The sequence below is a fragment of the Chrysemys picta genome, chromosome 12 (assembly GCF_011386835.1).
Source record: "Chrysemys picta bellii isolate R12L10 chromosome 12, ASM1138683v2, whole genome shotgun sequence".
Classification (NCBI taxonomy): Eukaryota; Metazoa; Chordata; order Testudines; family Emydidae; genus Chrysemys; species Chrysemys picta.
The window spans coordinates 45,702,391-45,716,514 of record NC_088802.1 but is presented as its reverse complement, the minus strand read 5'-3'; the positions used below and the strand labels follow the sequence as shown (position 1 = coordinate 45,716,514).

The following is a 14,124-nucleotide window of genomic DNA, read 5'->3' as shown; positions in this document are numbered from 1 at the left end:
CAGTGATTGCAACATTGAGAGAAAAAGATTAATATATTAAATTTCAGAAAGGGACCATTATGATCATCTAATCCAGTGGTGGGCAACCTGCGGTCAAGGTAATCTGCTAGCAGGCCACAAGACAGTTTGTTTACATTGACCGTCCATAGATACGGCCGCCCGCAGCTCCCTGTGGCCACGGTTTGCTCTTCCCGGCCAACGGGAGCTGTGGGAAGCTGCGGCCAGCATGTCCCTGCAGCCCGTACCGCTTCCCTCAGCTCCCATTGGCCAGGAATGGCAAACCACGGCCACTGTGAGCTGCAGGCAACCGTGCCTGCGGACAGTCAATGTAAAAAAACTGTCCTGAGGCCTGCCAGCGGATTACCCTGGCAGGCCACGTCAGGGTGTGGCCCAATGGCCTGCAGGTTGCCCACCACTGATCTAATCTGACCTCTTGCATAGTACAGGCCATAGAATTTCACCCAGTAATTCCTACATCTTAAAATAGCATATATATTTTAGAATGACATCCAATCTTGAGGTAAAGACTTCAAGTGCTGGAGACTCCACCATATCCCTAGGTAAATTGTTCCAATAGTTAATTACTCTCTATTAAAAATATGCAACTTATTTCTTCTCCCCCTATAGGTACTTATGAAAATGAAAGAACCACAGGGCTCCCCTCACAATTTTTTCCCTCAGATCTTTCCCTCACTGGGTAGGATTTTCTCCCCACCCTTAGAGAAGTAGTAGGGGTTTGGGCCCAGTTCATAGATGGTCTGCTTTCCTTCCCCCAAATACCCTGGCAGACAGTACAGTTTCTTGGTAGCTAAAATGCTAGGGTTTCTCTCACCAGCCACTTCCCCTAGAATACCCTGAAGGGATAAATCACAGCACAGAAGTAGTTAAGGTATTAACTTTTCTGAGGATTCCCTATGGAGTGATAAGGAAGAGATGCGTGTTCCCCTTGCTGATTCTCCAAATCCCAAAGTATGGATTCCTGGGCCAGCAAACTGCTCTTCAGGTGTCAGACAGACATCTGGACTATGCCACAGAGGGAGCTCTTCCTCCTCTGTCGCCCAAAATACTCCCCCCACCCAAATTCATGGGAGGGAAGCTGCTTCTGTCTAGAGTGTAGATACCATGTTCTTTAACCTTTCATTGATTGTTTTTCCTTTTCTTTTAAACCAAACCTTGAACTATGAAATCTGTTCCAATCACACTGAATTTAGGTCATGAGATGAGCCATGAATTTAAGGTGAAAATGCAAAACGTAGGTAGTTTTAGATTTCATAGTCTAATGTTATTGGACCCATTTTAAAATTTTAATTATGGTTAACATTGACCCACATAGCTGTTAAAATCAAGCCCTAAATAGACACACACAGTGCACAATGTGCCGCTGCAATACATTGAGCTTACTTTCCGCAGTAACAAGTATTGATTAGAAGTGTTTTTAGTGCAAATTGGGAACGTGAAAAAGTTATTGAAAGTAATTCTAAAGTTGCCTGGGGTGATGGATTATAGTGTCATTGCTGAAAAAATAATTTTACTTCATATATTACAAGGATTTCTATACTGCATTTAACAGCTGGGATTTTTTTAACTTGCGCTTTAGGGAACCTCAGTGAATACTTGGTGTACTCTTAACAAAATGGCTAGTCCCAATTACTTCAGTGAGAGCATGGCCAGAATGACAAGTATAGATTGGGTCCAAAGTCAGGCGCACTGTAAGTAGGGCAGTTCAAGCAATGATTAAAAACGCAGTAAGAGATGTTTAGTCTGTTACATAATAAGCCCAAGGACAAAATGTGTCAAAAGGGGAATTTGAAATGTAAGAAAATATTAATGGTTAAAATGGACGCAACAACCCCCCCCCTTGGAATTCCAAAGTGGATTTTAAATGCCTGTTTTATTCTTCTGCCAGTGGCTCAGCACAAAGAATTGGATTTGAGCAGGTTGAAATGACTGTTCTTTTAAATAGACTTAGTCAGGAACTATATGAATATCTCTAAAGAAAAATTGCTTTAATATTCATGTTTAAAGTAGGGCAACTGAGGGGCTGAAGGTGGTTTTCTTTTATTTTAAACCAGCAATATTGGTTTTTAAAACTGAAATATGCCACGTTGGTTTACGCTTTTGCTGGTAGAGGAGCCCACACTTCACTTAATGTTGGATAAAACCAGCACTTTAGCTTCCAAGGAATCTGTGCAGAAATTTGGGCTTCATGTGTTGCACCAGAATTGCTGCCAAGAAGCCATCTGAAAGGGAAAAGATGTTGAATTTTGGACTTACTTCCTTACATTTAATGCCTAACACTTAACTGCCTCACAGGGGAACATACGAATAAGTATCCCAATCTCAGATTCAGCCAAGAGAATTTATAGCCAAATTTATGGACATAGTCTCAAATTTCAGGGGCTTCTGTTTTTGGACTTCAACTTGGCTTCCAACTTTAGACACCAAGGACCTGACTATCAGACGTGCTGAGCTCTCAAAGCTCCAAGCATAAGCGGTGGGAGCTATGGATGCTTGGCATCTCTGAAAATCAGGTCCTCGGTGTCTAAAGATGGGCATCCAAAATTAGAGGCCACTTTTCTCAATCTGGGCATAAGTAATTTGTCCAAGGCAACAGGTGGAAACACTCAGAGCTAGAATTAAAACTTGGAACCACTTAGTTTCCTATCCTCTTCCTAATCTCTAGACCGTGCCTTTCTCCTATTGGATTCTTGTTTATGTACTTGGTTTTACCTCAGCACCGGGAACTGAACAACATGACCTCTTGAAGTCCCTTCCAGCCCTACATTTCTATGATTCCATATTATGAACCGAGAAGATCCAATGCGTTAGAGTCGTTTTTAAACACTATATTCTCTGTAAAATATCACTATTTCAATATTTGAACCCTAATTATCCAGCCTCAGAAGCTCTCCCATTGAAGTCAATGGGAGTTTGCCTCTGACAGCACTGGGATTAGGTTCTACCATTTTAGCATGTTGCATTTTTAATTTCATAAAGCAAAGTATGTGGCTTAAGTAGTTTCTTAAAGAGGGCTAATTTTGTTATGTGTGGTTCTTGCTATGAAGGGGGGGAAATTAGGAAAATCAGTGTAACAAATGCAGAGAAAAGAATGAGAATTTCAACATCCGTAAAGAAAATTGTCTGAGTCGAGACCTTTATGTAAATTAATGTGAAAGCTAATGAAATGTAATTTGTGTAGAGAAAAGTTCACGGGTTCAGAAATTATCCTGAGACATAAGCAGCTCAAGATGAACAGAATGTGGATTGCAGATAGGAATGATGCTAAGAGTTTAGCAAAATCTGAAAATGGTTATTAAAGAAGGATATTGACAAAGTATGCAGAGAAGCCTCACCCAGAATAACTTTGAATATTATGAAGTTTATACCTTCAATAGAAATCATACATTTAAAAAGACATCACATTAAAGGGTGACAGTCTATTACTATTGAAAATGCAAGATTTCTACTAGAAAAAAACTTGACTAAGATATGGAAAAATGGGAATGGGTGGGGAAAGATAGTGGTGATTCAAGGCAAAGGTTGGTAATAAGGTGCCACATCCTGTAGGCTTTTCTCGGTGGAGTCTGCCTATTTTCAGTATGAGTTTGGACTAAATAAGGACCCAGCTCAATATTTGCTTTTATTGGGCTACAATATAAATTAATGGAGATATCCATCTCCTAGAACTAGAAGGGACCTTGAAAGGTCATTGAGTCCAGCCCCCTGCCTTCACTAGCAGGACCAAGTACTGATTTTGCCCCAGATCCCTAATATTTTCTTCCACCTCTTCATTACCCTTTTCATCCCTTTCCAGGGTCACATTAAGATGGTGAGAGAAACTCTACCTCTTCTGTCATTCCCATGAATTGCTATTTGTCTGTAGTATGCAATGTTCACTTTCTTGCCATAAATATGCTTCAGCTGAAAACAGATGCAATGGACCCAGTTCATCCCAGGTGTGGCTCCATTGCTCAGAGTCTCAAGTGGAAAAAATAGACCACAACTTAAACATAATTCATCCTAAACATCAATGTGGGCAAATAGCTCTCAGGTCAACTGAATACTGGTCAGCCCCAAAGAATCAGATTACATCTTGCGGGGCCCTCAGACTCAGACAAGGTAATAATATAGGTCCTGATCCAGAGGCCAGTAAAGCCAGTGGGAGTCTTTCCATTGACTTCAATAAGCTTTGCATCAGACTCAAACCCCAAGGTTTTTTTTTCCCTCTGGGCCCCACAAGCTGGTAGATAGCTCACTTCTAATCCTGTTTACATGAATTCAGGATGTCACCCAGGTCAGGCTTCATCTGTGGTGGAGTGTTTAAGCTCTTACTTCCACTCCATATTCCTACCCACCTCTGTGCCTGGTTTTTGATGGTCTAAACCCAATCCTCACATGCTCAGTTGGTTGCTCCTGCTAATCTCAGCCTTGTGACTTCCACTTAAAGCTCGGTTGTTTATTTCTTGGATGAGATATGCAGAGCACTATTATTTTATAACTGCAGTTCAAATCTGTGGAGTTATTAGTAACCCAAATGGTACTTACTGAGTGCATTACATCACAGTAAGCAAAGAGATCTAAGAGTGGGAGAGAGGCACACCAGGAGATACATTGCAAATGCTTTAGGAAATAAATCGTGCTTGACTCCTGCATAGGTACTCAAGGGAGCAGAAAGCCCAAAGATCCCCTGTTCCCCATTCAGAGGTATATCATAGAGGGAGTCCTTGCATTCAGGAAATGCAATGACTCTACAGCAAGTTCTACCCTATGCAAAGGGGGCCAGGTCTAGTTCCTACAATTCTACACCAGAGATGTGAATAACTGCTGCACTCTCCCCAAGGGTATTGCATCATCAGCCAGGCTCTTCTTGTATTCCCAAGAAGTTCTGCCAGAAACACATGGTTTCTTGGACCTTGCACTACAGTGGGGGTGCCCCCACAATGGCTCAGTACAGCCCTTTGTTACATGCCTCAGTCCGGCCCTAGATCATGACAACTGCTGTCTGAGGGGACTGAACAGTGCCACTTACACAGGTTAAAAATCCACATTAAGAATAATGGGCTAAATTCATCATTGGCATAAACAGGGGCAGTGCCACTGAAACAAATAGAGTTTCCTGCATTTATACCAACAACTGCATGTCTTCTATGTGATACCTTGCTGTATTGCTTCTAGCCTAATTTCCGTAGTGCCCATCTATAGTAGAGCAGGTGAAAAATAAAAGAGATGTGACCCCAAAAAAAGCCATAAATTACCAACATCCCAGATCTTCACTAATTTCTTAGGTTGGCTTTTAGTCTCCTGGTAGACACTTCAGAGAAAATTATGCTCTCGTTTAAACCGTTGCAAACCCATTGAAGTTGATATGGATGTCAGTAAGAGAATTTGGCCCTTGGAGTTTGAAACTATCTATTCTTACTGATCCCCTGCCATTTAGAATGAACATACCCGTCTCCCTGGTTAGAAGGATGTTCATGTGGGGAAAAGAGGTGTGTAATGACTCGTACAAAACAATCACTGGCATGAAAAAAATGCATTCCATGCTCACTAATTCCAGCAAAATTATTGCTGCACTGCTAATTTCTTTTTATTAATAGGGCGTAGGTGTAGTCAGTCCTCTCTAGCTGTTAAAATTTAACACCATTCTGGCTCAGTAATGCAACAGCAATTGTTTAGCACTTTCATATGGAACATTTTTTGGCTTGGAAACACATTCAGAATCCCAGGCCTTCGGCCAATGGAAGTTGAACACGTTAACAAAGGTGATAGACTCAGTCACCTGGGTGAGAGTAACAATGTTTTCCACTCTATTAGTAGACCCCACAATTGATATATAGAACTGCATTCATATTGACTTCAAGTACAAAAAGGAGTGGGACTTCAGATTTCTCACAGCCAAGAAAATATACTGTGGAGACATCTTTCCTGAAATAATGAAGATTAAGTCTGAACAGATTTTAAATAGATAGCAGGCGTGATTCTTGTGTAACCCACTGGTGAGTGTGTCCAGTCTCTGCTCAATCACCGGTGGTTATGAATTATATAGTCCCAGCTAGGGAGACGTGACCGTTTAGTTAATGCTGTAGCAACTCATGCATTTAGCTCACTAAATCCCCAGTGTGCTGGTCAAGATAGCAGCCATCACATTTGTATTCCGTGGGCACTCCAACCATCTACTGCCTGAGACAGGCATTTGTGATGCAAAAAGGTCTTTTTTTTCCCCTCACACACAACACAGAACATGTATTTTGCCTTATCCTTTAGCAACAATCTCTCAAATGGAGATGAAATATCACATTTTTAAGCGCTTGCATGCTTCCTTGATCATTGCAACTTTTCTGCTTTCTTTTTGGAAGGTAGGAGAGGGAAATAGGGGGGGAAAGTGGAGGTTGTTTGTTAACTGTGCAATACCATGGATGTTGATCAATGACATTTTATGTAAATATTGTTGTAAATGAGGATATTCAAACAATAGGTACAGACTTTATTATACTAGTGACACAAAGTAGAGCATGAATAAAGTAAGTTGATATACTTCATGACACCTGGAGAAATGTGGCTTATATGATACACACGTACTGCAACTGAATCAGTCAAAGACTCAAGTCATTTACTTCCATTATGGTCAAGTATGTGAAGACTCACTTTCATGGCTATTTCTGCTGCTGTCCTAGAAAAGAGTGTAACTGGTGAAACGAAGTAACTGCCTGACTTGTCAGCTGTTTAAGGGGAAGCCATCTACACTGAATACTTTGGCTAATAAAAGCTAACATTTAGCATGAATTTCATAACTTTCTTAAAAGTGAACAAAAATATATTTACAATCTCAAAAACTCTTCCCCCTTTTTTCTTTTTCAATAGCTTGTTTTAAAGATGTATTGATTGTAAATTAATTGCTCATTAACATGTGGTTTTTATTCTAGTTAAGTTTACAATAAATGTTGCATGGGAAACTTCAGATAAACTCAGTGGAAAGTCATGACCATTCTGATATAGATTAGAAGTGATGTGCTTTAGACTGAGGTCTCTAGTCTATGAGCAGGAATCTTAGCATTTGATTTCCACTGCACTTGCTTCCATATCTCCCCATCAATGTCAATGGCAGGTCCTTTCATTTACTGAAAGGAGAAGAAATGTGCTTAGTTGGCAGCATGGTAGCACACCTTCCTTGCCCACATAGTATTTGCTTAACTAATGAACCATACCAAACACACTACATGCAATTGAAAGCAGCCACTGAGATTTCACCATTACTTCATCTTACCAGCCCAGCTCCCCCAGTGATGCATCATATTGGTAGAGGAGACAGTTGAAGAGTTTAAATGTAAAGTACCCCAGCACAATATCCAGTAAGGAATTGTTTGAGTCTGAAATTCTGCAGAGAATCCTGGAAAATCAGGTTACAGCTTTGAAAGACTTGCAGAAAGCACTGCAGGGTTAGTGTTATGTAACAGCAATAATACATACAATATAGCAGGGGATGAGCAGCTTCAATGATCTTAAAAGTTATATCCATTTCTAATTATATGCTGGCACATGTCCACACTCTGCAGTCGTCTACAAAGGACACTTCATTAATACCAGAGAGGCTATGAAAAAAGTGGGAAGCCCAGTAAGTTTCTTTACAGCATATTTTCTCACCTCTGACTTGAGCATTCTGAGTTTATACTGCATCCACTCCCACTGTGCCCACTAAAGGACAGCAGGCTTCATTGAGCAGCTATATCATCAGACATTAACCTTAACAAGACAGAACAATCTTCTCTCTCAAACAAGGGTAATTAAGCTTTAGCACTCTTGGCCTTCCCAAGGTTTTGTTGAGCAAAAATTGTTCATCACTCCAAAAATATGGTAAGTCGGCATTCTCCAAAGACTGATGCATCCAAATCAATAAATACAACTTCAACCAGCTTTAAACCCAAATACCTAAAACAGGGCCAAATAAATTCTCACTGCAAATGCTTGTGCTAGACTCCCAGTGAAGTCAACAGAACCTGTGAGCAAGCATCTAAGGGCAAAGCTACTATATTAAAATAATAATATCTGTTAATGTCCATGTGTTGAACAATCAGTTTGTACAGAGCACAATGTATATTCATTTGACCTTCTGTTTCAGTAAATCTAAGGTTGAGGTTCTAAAGTAAAAGGCATGTGCAACAAAGTTTGTCTTGTGAAAATATTGCTTGATCTAGATCATTTTCCCCCTTTATTCTCTAGATGATGCATACTTACTGCAGGGACTTAATATTGAGGAACTTTATCCTGAGACCTCTAGTTTCATTACATATGATGGGTCCATGACCATTCCACCCTGCTATGAAACAGCAAGTTGGATAATAATGAACAAACCTGTCTACATAACAAGGATGCAGGTAAACTAAAACGAACATAATGGATTTAGTAAATGTCATCAGAAGAATAAATATTTTAAATGTATATCTTCGTAGCATCATATTTGAAATTATGTTTCTCTTTGGTTTAGTGCAATACTGTATCTTAAACCATGTGTAGAAATTACAAAACAAACAAGGGGGTGCTAGAATAACTAAAAAATACCCACGCGCAGAAGCATAATTGGGACCCTCCTACACTAGGTTAGAAAAGACTAAGAACATTAGAAGAGTGAGGATTGTGGTCTCATGAGGGATTGTGGAAGCCAGTTTATGCAGTGGGACTGGAGCTAGGACAAAAAGCCTTTGGGGAAGGCTCCAGTCTACATTTTCTGGTGCAGAAAAAAGGTGGCAGGATTGATGCCAGCACGTGTGCGTCAAAAATTTGGAAGAAAGGCCTTTGGTTCCAGAGTGACATATTGAGGGCTAGTGTTAGGTAGCAGCAGCAGAGAGCAAGCAGTAGGAGCTAGATTCATTCCATTGTGTTGGCCACCTGGGGACCACATTGGTGGAAAAGCCACAACAACGGGGTCTTTGCAGCACAGTTCAGTTGCTTTCAACCCCCACTGAGAGTGCCACAGACAGCAGATCCTCAAGCGTGGGTGCCTGGGAAATGGGGCATCAAAGGGTGGCAGCCTCTGGCAGCAGGCTGCAGCACTACAAGTGCACCTGTGTCACTTTCCCTTCTCAGGGTAACCCAAGAGCTCCACTTCAGGCTCTCTTGCTTAAAAAATATCCCATAGCTCTAACAGTCTGTAACAAAAGTCCCAAAACATAGTCCATATCATCCCCAGTCCACGTTATCCTTAAAACCCCCTTCTTCCCAGCAGGAAAACCACCAATGCCACCCCCAGCCTCTCTGCTTGGAGTGCATCCTCATCATATTCTGAGGTCTCTTTCGCCTTCCAGCCCTGGCTCTCTGGCTTGCAGAGGTCAGCTGGTGAACCCCATTTTCTGCGCTCCTGCCTTCAGTATCTCCCCATCCCACAGGAAACACCTTCCGACTCTGGCAACTCTCACTCAGGCAGTTCTGATTCACTGGGTCTCCCTCTCTCAGATTCTGCCTGGTCCTTTCTATTCCCCAGATACTGCCCTGCCCTCTTAATTGGCCAAATGGGAGCCTATTCTGGCACAGAGCACTGGACCTATTTAATCTACTGGGGCCAGCCACGGGATGCACTGATTCACCTCATCCCCAGTATATCCTCCATTAGTGAGAATCCTAAGAGCCCTAAGCAGATCTTGGAGCTGTTTTCTCACCTCACCCCAGAGTACAGCAGCTCTAGCTAACACAGCAGAAGTTATCTAGTCCAAGGAATGAAATAAAGGATGAGAAATCAGGGCTCAAAAAAATCACATTGGGGCTTCAAGTCCTGTCATCTTTGTCAATAAGATGCTATAGAAAGCATGCAATGTATTTTAACTGCATTGTATTAATTCTGTCCAACTGTGCATGGGTTTGGGGAATACAGTTTGTTGTTCTATTCTAAATGGGTAGAGTAATTTAGGGGACACAGTTGAGGAAAAAACAGGTACATATCATACATACTAAACTTCCCAATAAACGTGCATGTTTTCTACAAGAAATATTTTTGTTACATTATTACGATAATGCAAATTGTTTAGTAGAAAACGAAGATCAGAATGTTTCTATAGCCTACACTAGTACTCAAAGGACATCATCTCATGATAGCTGCTCCTTGTCAGGCTTTACTGGTTAGATGCATACTACCATATTAGTACTGCAAATTGATTTAATGGAATACATACTAATTATACAGTATACTCAGACTTGAGAACTGATGCAAGACAGAAGATTTCCCTTGTAGTCATTAGCACATCTACAACATGCAAAACACACCTACAGGTATAGTTCTCTTCAAAACTCTCCAAGCTCATTAGATTCCCCCACTTTCCCACTGCTCTAACTAATGAGGTAGCCACCAGGAGGAAATGGATAAATGCCCTTTAACCCTTAGATTGCCACTTCAAAAGTCATCGTAGACAGATAGCTGTTTGGTTGCTTGCAATCCAGCTGCTAGTAAACATTTGCCCACCCTACAAATACCACCTTCACAATTGGCCATTTTGTTAGTAGTCATGATAGGTAAAGACTGTCCCATAAAGACAGGTTTCAGAGTAGCAGCCGTGTTTGTCCGTATTCGCAAAAAGAACAGGAGTACTTGTGGCGCCTTAGAGACTAAATAAATAAATAAATAATTGTTAGGCTCTAAGGCGCCACAAGTACTCCTGTTCTTTTTGTCCCATAAAGGAGTCCCAGGTCAGGGCCAAAGGAAGGCAATGTAGGGATGATTGCACTGGTGTTGACCCAGGTAGATCTTTCAGTGAATAGAGAAGATTTCAGTCTCCAAGACTGTCAAGTCCCATGCCTTCCAGAAGCACTGACTTCTTTAAAAATACAGATGTGGTGCCAATCAGTCTCAGCATTCAGATTTCTGAGGCATAACCAATACTTGGGCACTTTCACCCAGAGCTGTCTTCTCAATAGCAAGCCAGAGTAGTTACCATAACATCTTTGGGCAATTTTCTCTCATCATTCATCAAATTCCCTTTCTCTGCACCTGCTGCCACTATCTAGTACTATGGATTCCATTTACTTTCTGGTCAGCCAAAGCTCCCTTGTGCCATTTCCATTTATTCTGCACAAAACTGGAGGCTTTGTTTACAACGGGGTTTAGAGAAACAGGATCATGACCACAAAAGGAATGGTTTTGTCTTTACTTAAAGGTATCCCAGTTGCCCATGGGTCTAAAAATATGTTTAGTGTAGACTAGGGTGACCAGATGTCCCGATTGTATAGGGACAGTCCCGATTTTTGGGTCTTTTTCTCATATAGGCTTCTATTACCCCTCTCCCCCCCGTCCCGATTTTTCACATTTGCTGTCTGGTCACCCTAGTATAGAGTGAACCTCTGTCAACCCTCCCCAAATTCCAAATCACAAAAATATTGTTAGAATACTTTGCATATGATGATTAATCTAAATAGCTTTCAATATTGTTTACTTAGAGTGAAGAATACTACTACAGGTTCTTGTTTTGTGTTTTGTATAGATGCATTCTTTACGACTGCTAAGCCAGAATCAGCCATCACAGATATTTCTGAGCATGAGTGACAATTTCAGACCAGTCCAGCCTCTCAACAATCGATGTATCCGAACTAATATCAATTTTAGTTTACAGGGTAAAGATTGTCCAAACAACAGAGCACAGAAACTACAGTATAGAGGTAGGTTTTACACAAGGCACTCTCCAGAACAATAATGTCTACACCTATGTAGAGCTCCTTTCCTCTGAGGATCCTTGTTTGATTTACATGTTGTTGTTTTAGTAGCGGTGTATGATGGAACATATAAAAGCGAATCAATATATAAATAGGTGGTATAGGATCTGAATGTAAGTGTCAGATTTCAGCTATCAAGTTTAGAATATCTGAAATCTGAGAAGTTTTGCAATGATACACAGCATCATAACATCCCACTCCAATTTATGATAATAGGATAATTTGTAGGTGTAAGTTGTTTTCTTGAAAAAGAGGTATGGCACGTGTCAATGAGAATCAAAACATAATTGTGCTAGGAATAGCCCCACACTGCAGATTCTGATATAAAGTGGAGTAAAATAATATGCCATATGACAATTGAAGGAAATGTTATAAGGAAATAAAATGTATTTCTACTCTGAAAGGTAACTCCATAAAATTAGTAATGTAAGGTTCCACGCTGATTATCTCTGAGCTATTTCCAGAACTTATCTTCTCACTTTATAATTATGTTTTTTCCAGTTGCAAACTGATGATCTAGCTGGGTTCTCTTTAGTTTTCACAACATCAACAACAGACGCTGTGCATTTGGAACTCAGTTAACAATTTCTGTTCCTGCTGTTGCGTCCAGAATAGCATCCAACTCTCTCTCCCAGAGCTGTGTTGGCTCTGCGGAGATCATGGGAATAAACATTGGTAGAAATGGGATAGTATTTAAAGTGAGCAGATATGATTTCACATATACTTAAGCAGCTCAACTAAGCAGTCACGTGCCATTGTGGAGTTGAATCACACTAAAGAATTTGATTAAAAACACTATTTGAAAAATATCAGGAAGGCTGATAGTAGAGCTGGTCTCAAATGGGAAATTCAGGTTTCAGAAAGGAATGATTTCTCAGATATTCCAAATTTTTCAGTTTTCAGTTCATATTCCTCCCACCTCCCTTTTTTCTCTTTTCCACTGAAAAATGAGTGACAATGGGGAGGAAGGAGTAGAAAGGAAAAACAATTCTGAAAAAAGGCAAAAACATGACTAAATATTTCATTTTCCAATTAAAAAAATTATAATAATTTCCTATTGAAAGAGATATTTTCAACTAAATATTTTTCATTTAAAATTTTTTGACCAGCTCTAGTCTAGTGTTAAGACTAAGAGCCACATTCTCAATTCATAATTTTGAAATTACTCAACTATTTTCTACACAATACAAACATTGAAGGCACTTAATTTTTAAAAACAGCAATTTTATATTTGGTGTTTGGTAAAGTATAACTGTTATTACTTTTCTTTCAGTAAATGAATGGCTCCTCAAGTAATTAAGACAAACAGGAAGAACTCCTAACCTCAGTGGAATGCTACTACTGTGAATTGACATAATCTAGAATGCACCCAGCCTCATTCACTCTTTGGATTCATGACAGTATGTGCAAATGTGCTGCAAGAAAAAAGCTGCCAAGATGGAAACTTAACTAAAAATTCATTCATATGATTGATCGTAATAAAAAAAAGACAATAACTACAGTAAATGTGATTACAATTTTGATACAGTTTTCCTGAACTAATTTAACTTCACAAAGAAAGACTTTTCAGCCTTTGTACATATGAAATTCTTTCTTTCCTCCCCTTCAAAAGAAAAAAAAATAAAAAAGAAAAAGGTGGCTCCGTACAGCATCAAAGTGGAGTTGTGTTCTGTGTGCCAAGTAATCCTTGGAAAGCTCTCATTATATCCCTATCATTAATGGATACTGACAAGACAGAACAAGAAGATTGTAGAGGAAACTTATTTCTAGGTTATGATCCTTCTGTTTATTTAATTAAAAAAAGGACAGACATTGAGAGATAAGTATTGTAAATATATCAACGCAGAATATAAAAGAAATTGAAATATATCCCCCTTTGTCACATATCTGTAGTAGGATTTGCCAAGATCAGAAATGATCCATTTTCTGTTTCTTGTTTTACAAAGGTCATACATTGTGTTTGGTTACTGTTAACAACTCAATAAATGTGTTGAACAAATTAATTTAGTACACTCGCTTTGGTTTATTTTTCCTTTCTGAAATGATAAGCCTCTAGCACTTGAGGCTGCTTTACTTTTCTTTTTTACTTTATTTGTTTGCAACCAGTTTAACTGAGTTAATGGCAATTAGGAATGTATTTAACAAAGCTAGTGTAACTTTAATTCCATTTTATGGTTCATCATTAAGAAGAATTAGGCTCCAGAAGCAGAAGGCAACTGAAAAATGGGCTAGTTTAAAATTACCATTTCCCCGGTTTGAGTCCATTATTGAGACATACAAATTCAACCTTGTAAATTGCTAGAAGGGATATATTTTCTTTACAGATGTAGCAGGAGCTGACCAAGTTAAAGCTAATGCCTTTTTTCTTGTTTATAATGGTCATTCACTGTGTTTGGTTACTGTCAAGAACTCAATAAATGTGTTTAACAAGTT

At 39.7% G+C, this 14,124-nt stretch overlaps 1 protein-coding gene across 3 annotated transcripts in view; it reads left to right on the top strand.

Moving 5' to 3' along the window:
• Positions 1–14,124, top strand: part of CA10 (carbonic anhydrase 10) — a 324,297-nt gene extending 310,173 nt beyond the window's left edge. For all 3 annotated transcript variants that reach the window (XM_005305733.5, XM_005305734.5, XM_065563509.1), the window contains 3 exons: positions 8,218–8,372; positions 11,463–11,637; positions 12,965–14,124. In XM_005305733.5, coding sequence (XP_005305790.1) covers positions 8,218–8,372; positions 11,463–11,637; positions 12,965–12,987 — 353 coding nt within the window. In that variant the 3' untranslated portion in view covers positions 12,988–14,124. The remainder of the gene's footprint in view (positions 1–8,217; positions 8,373–11,462; positions 11,638–12,964) is intronic.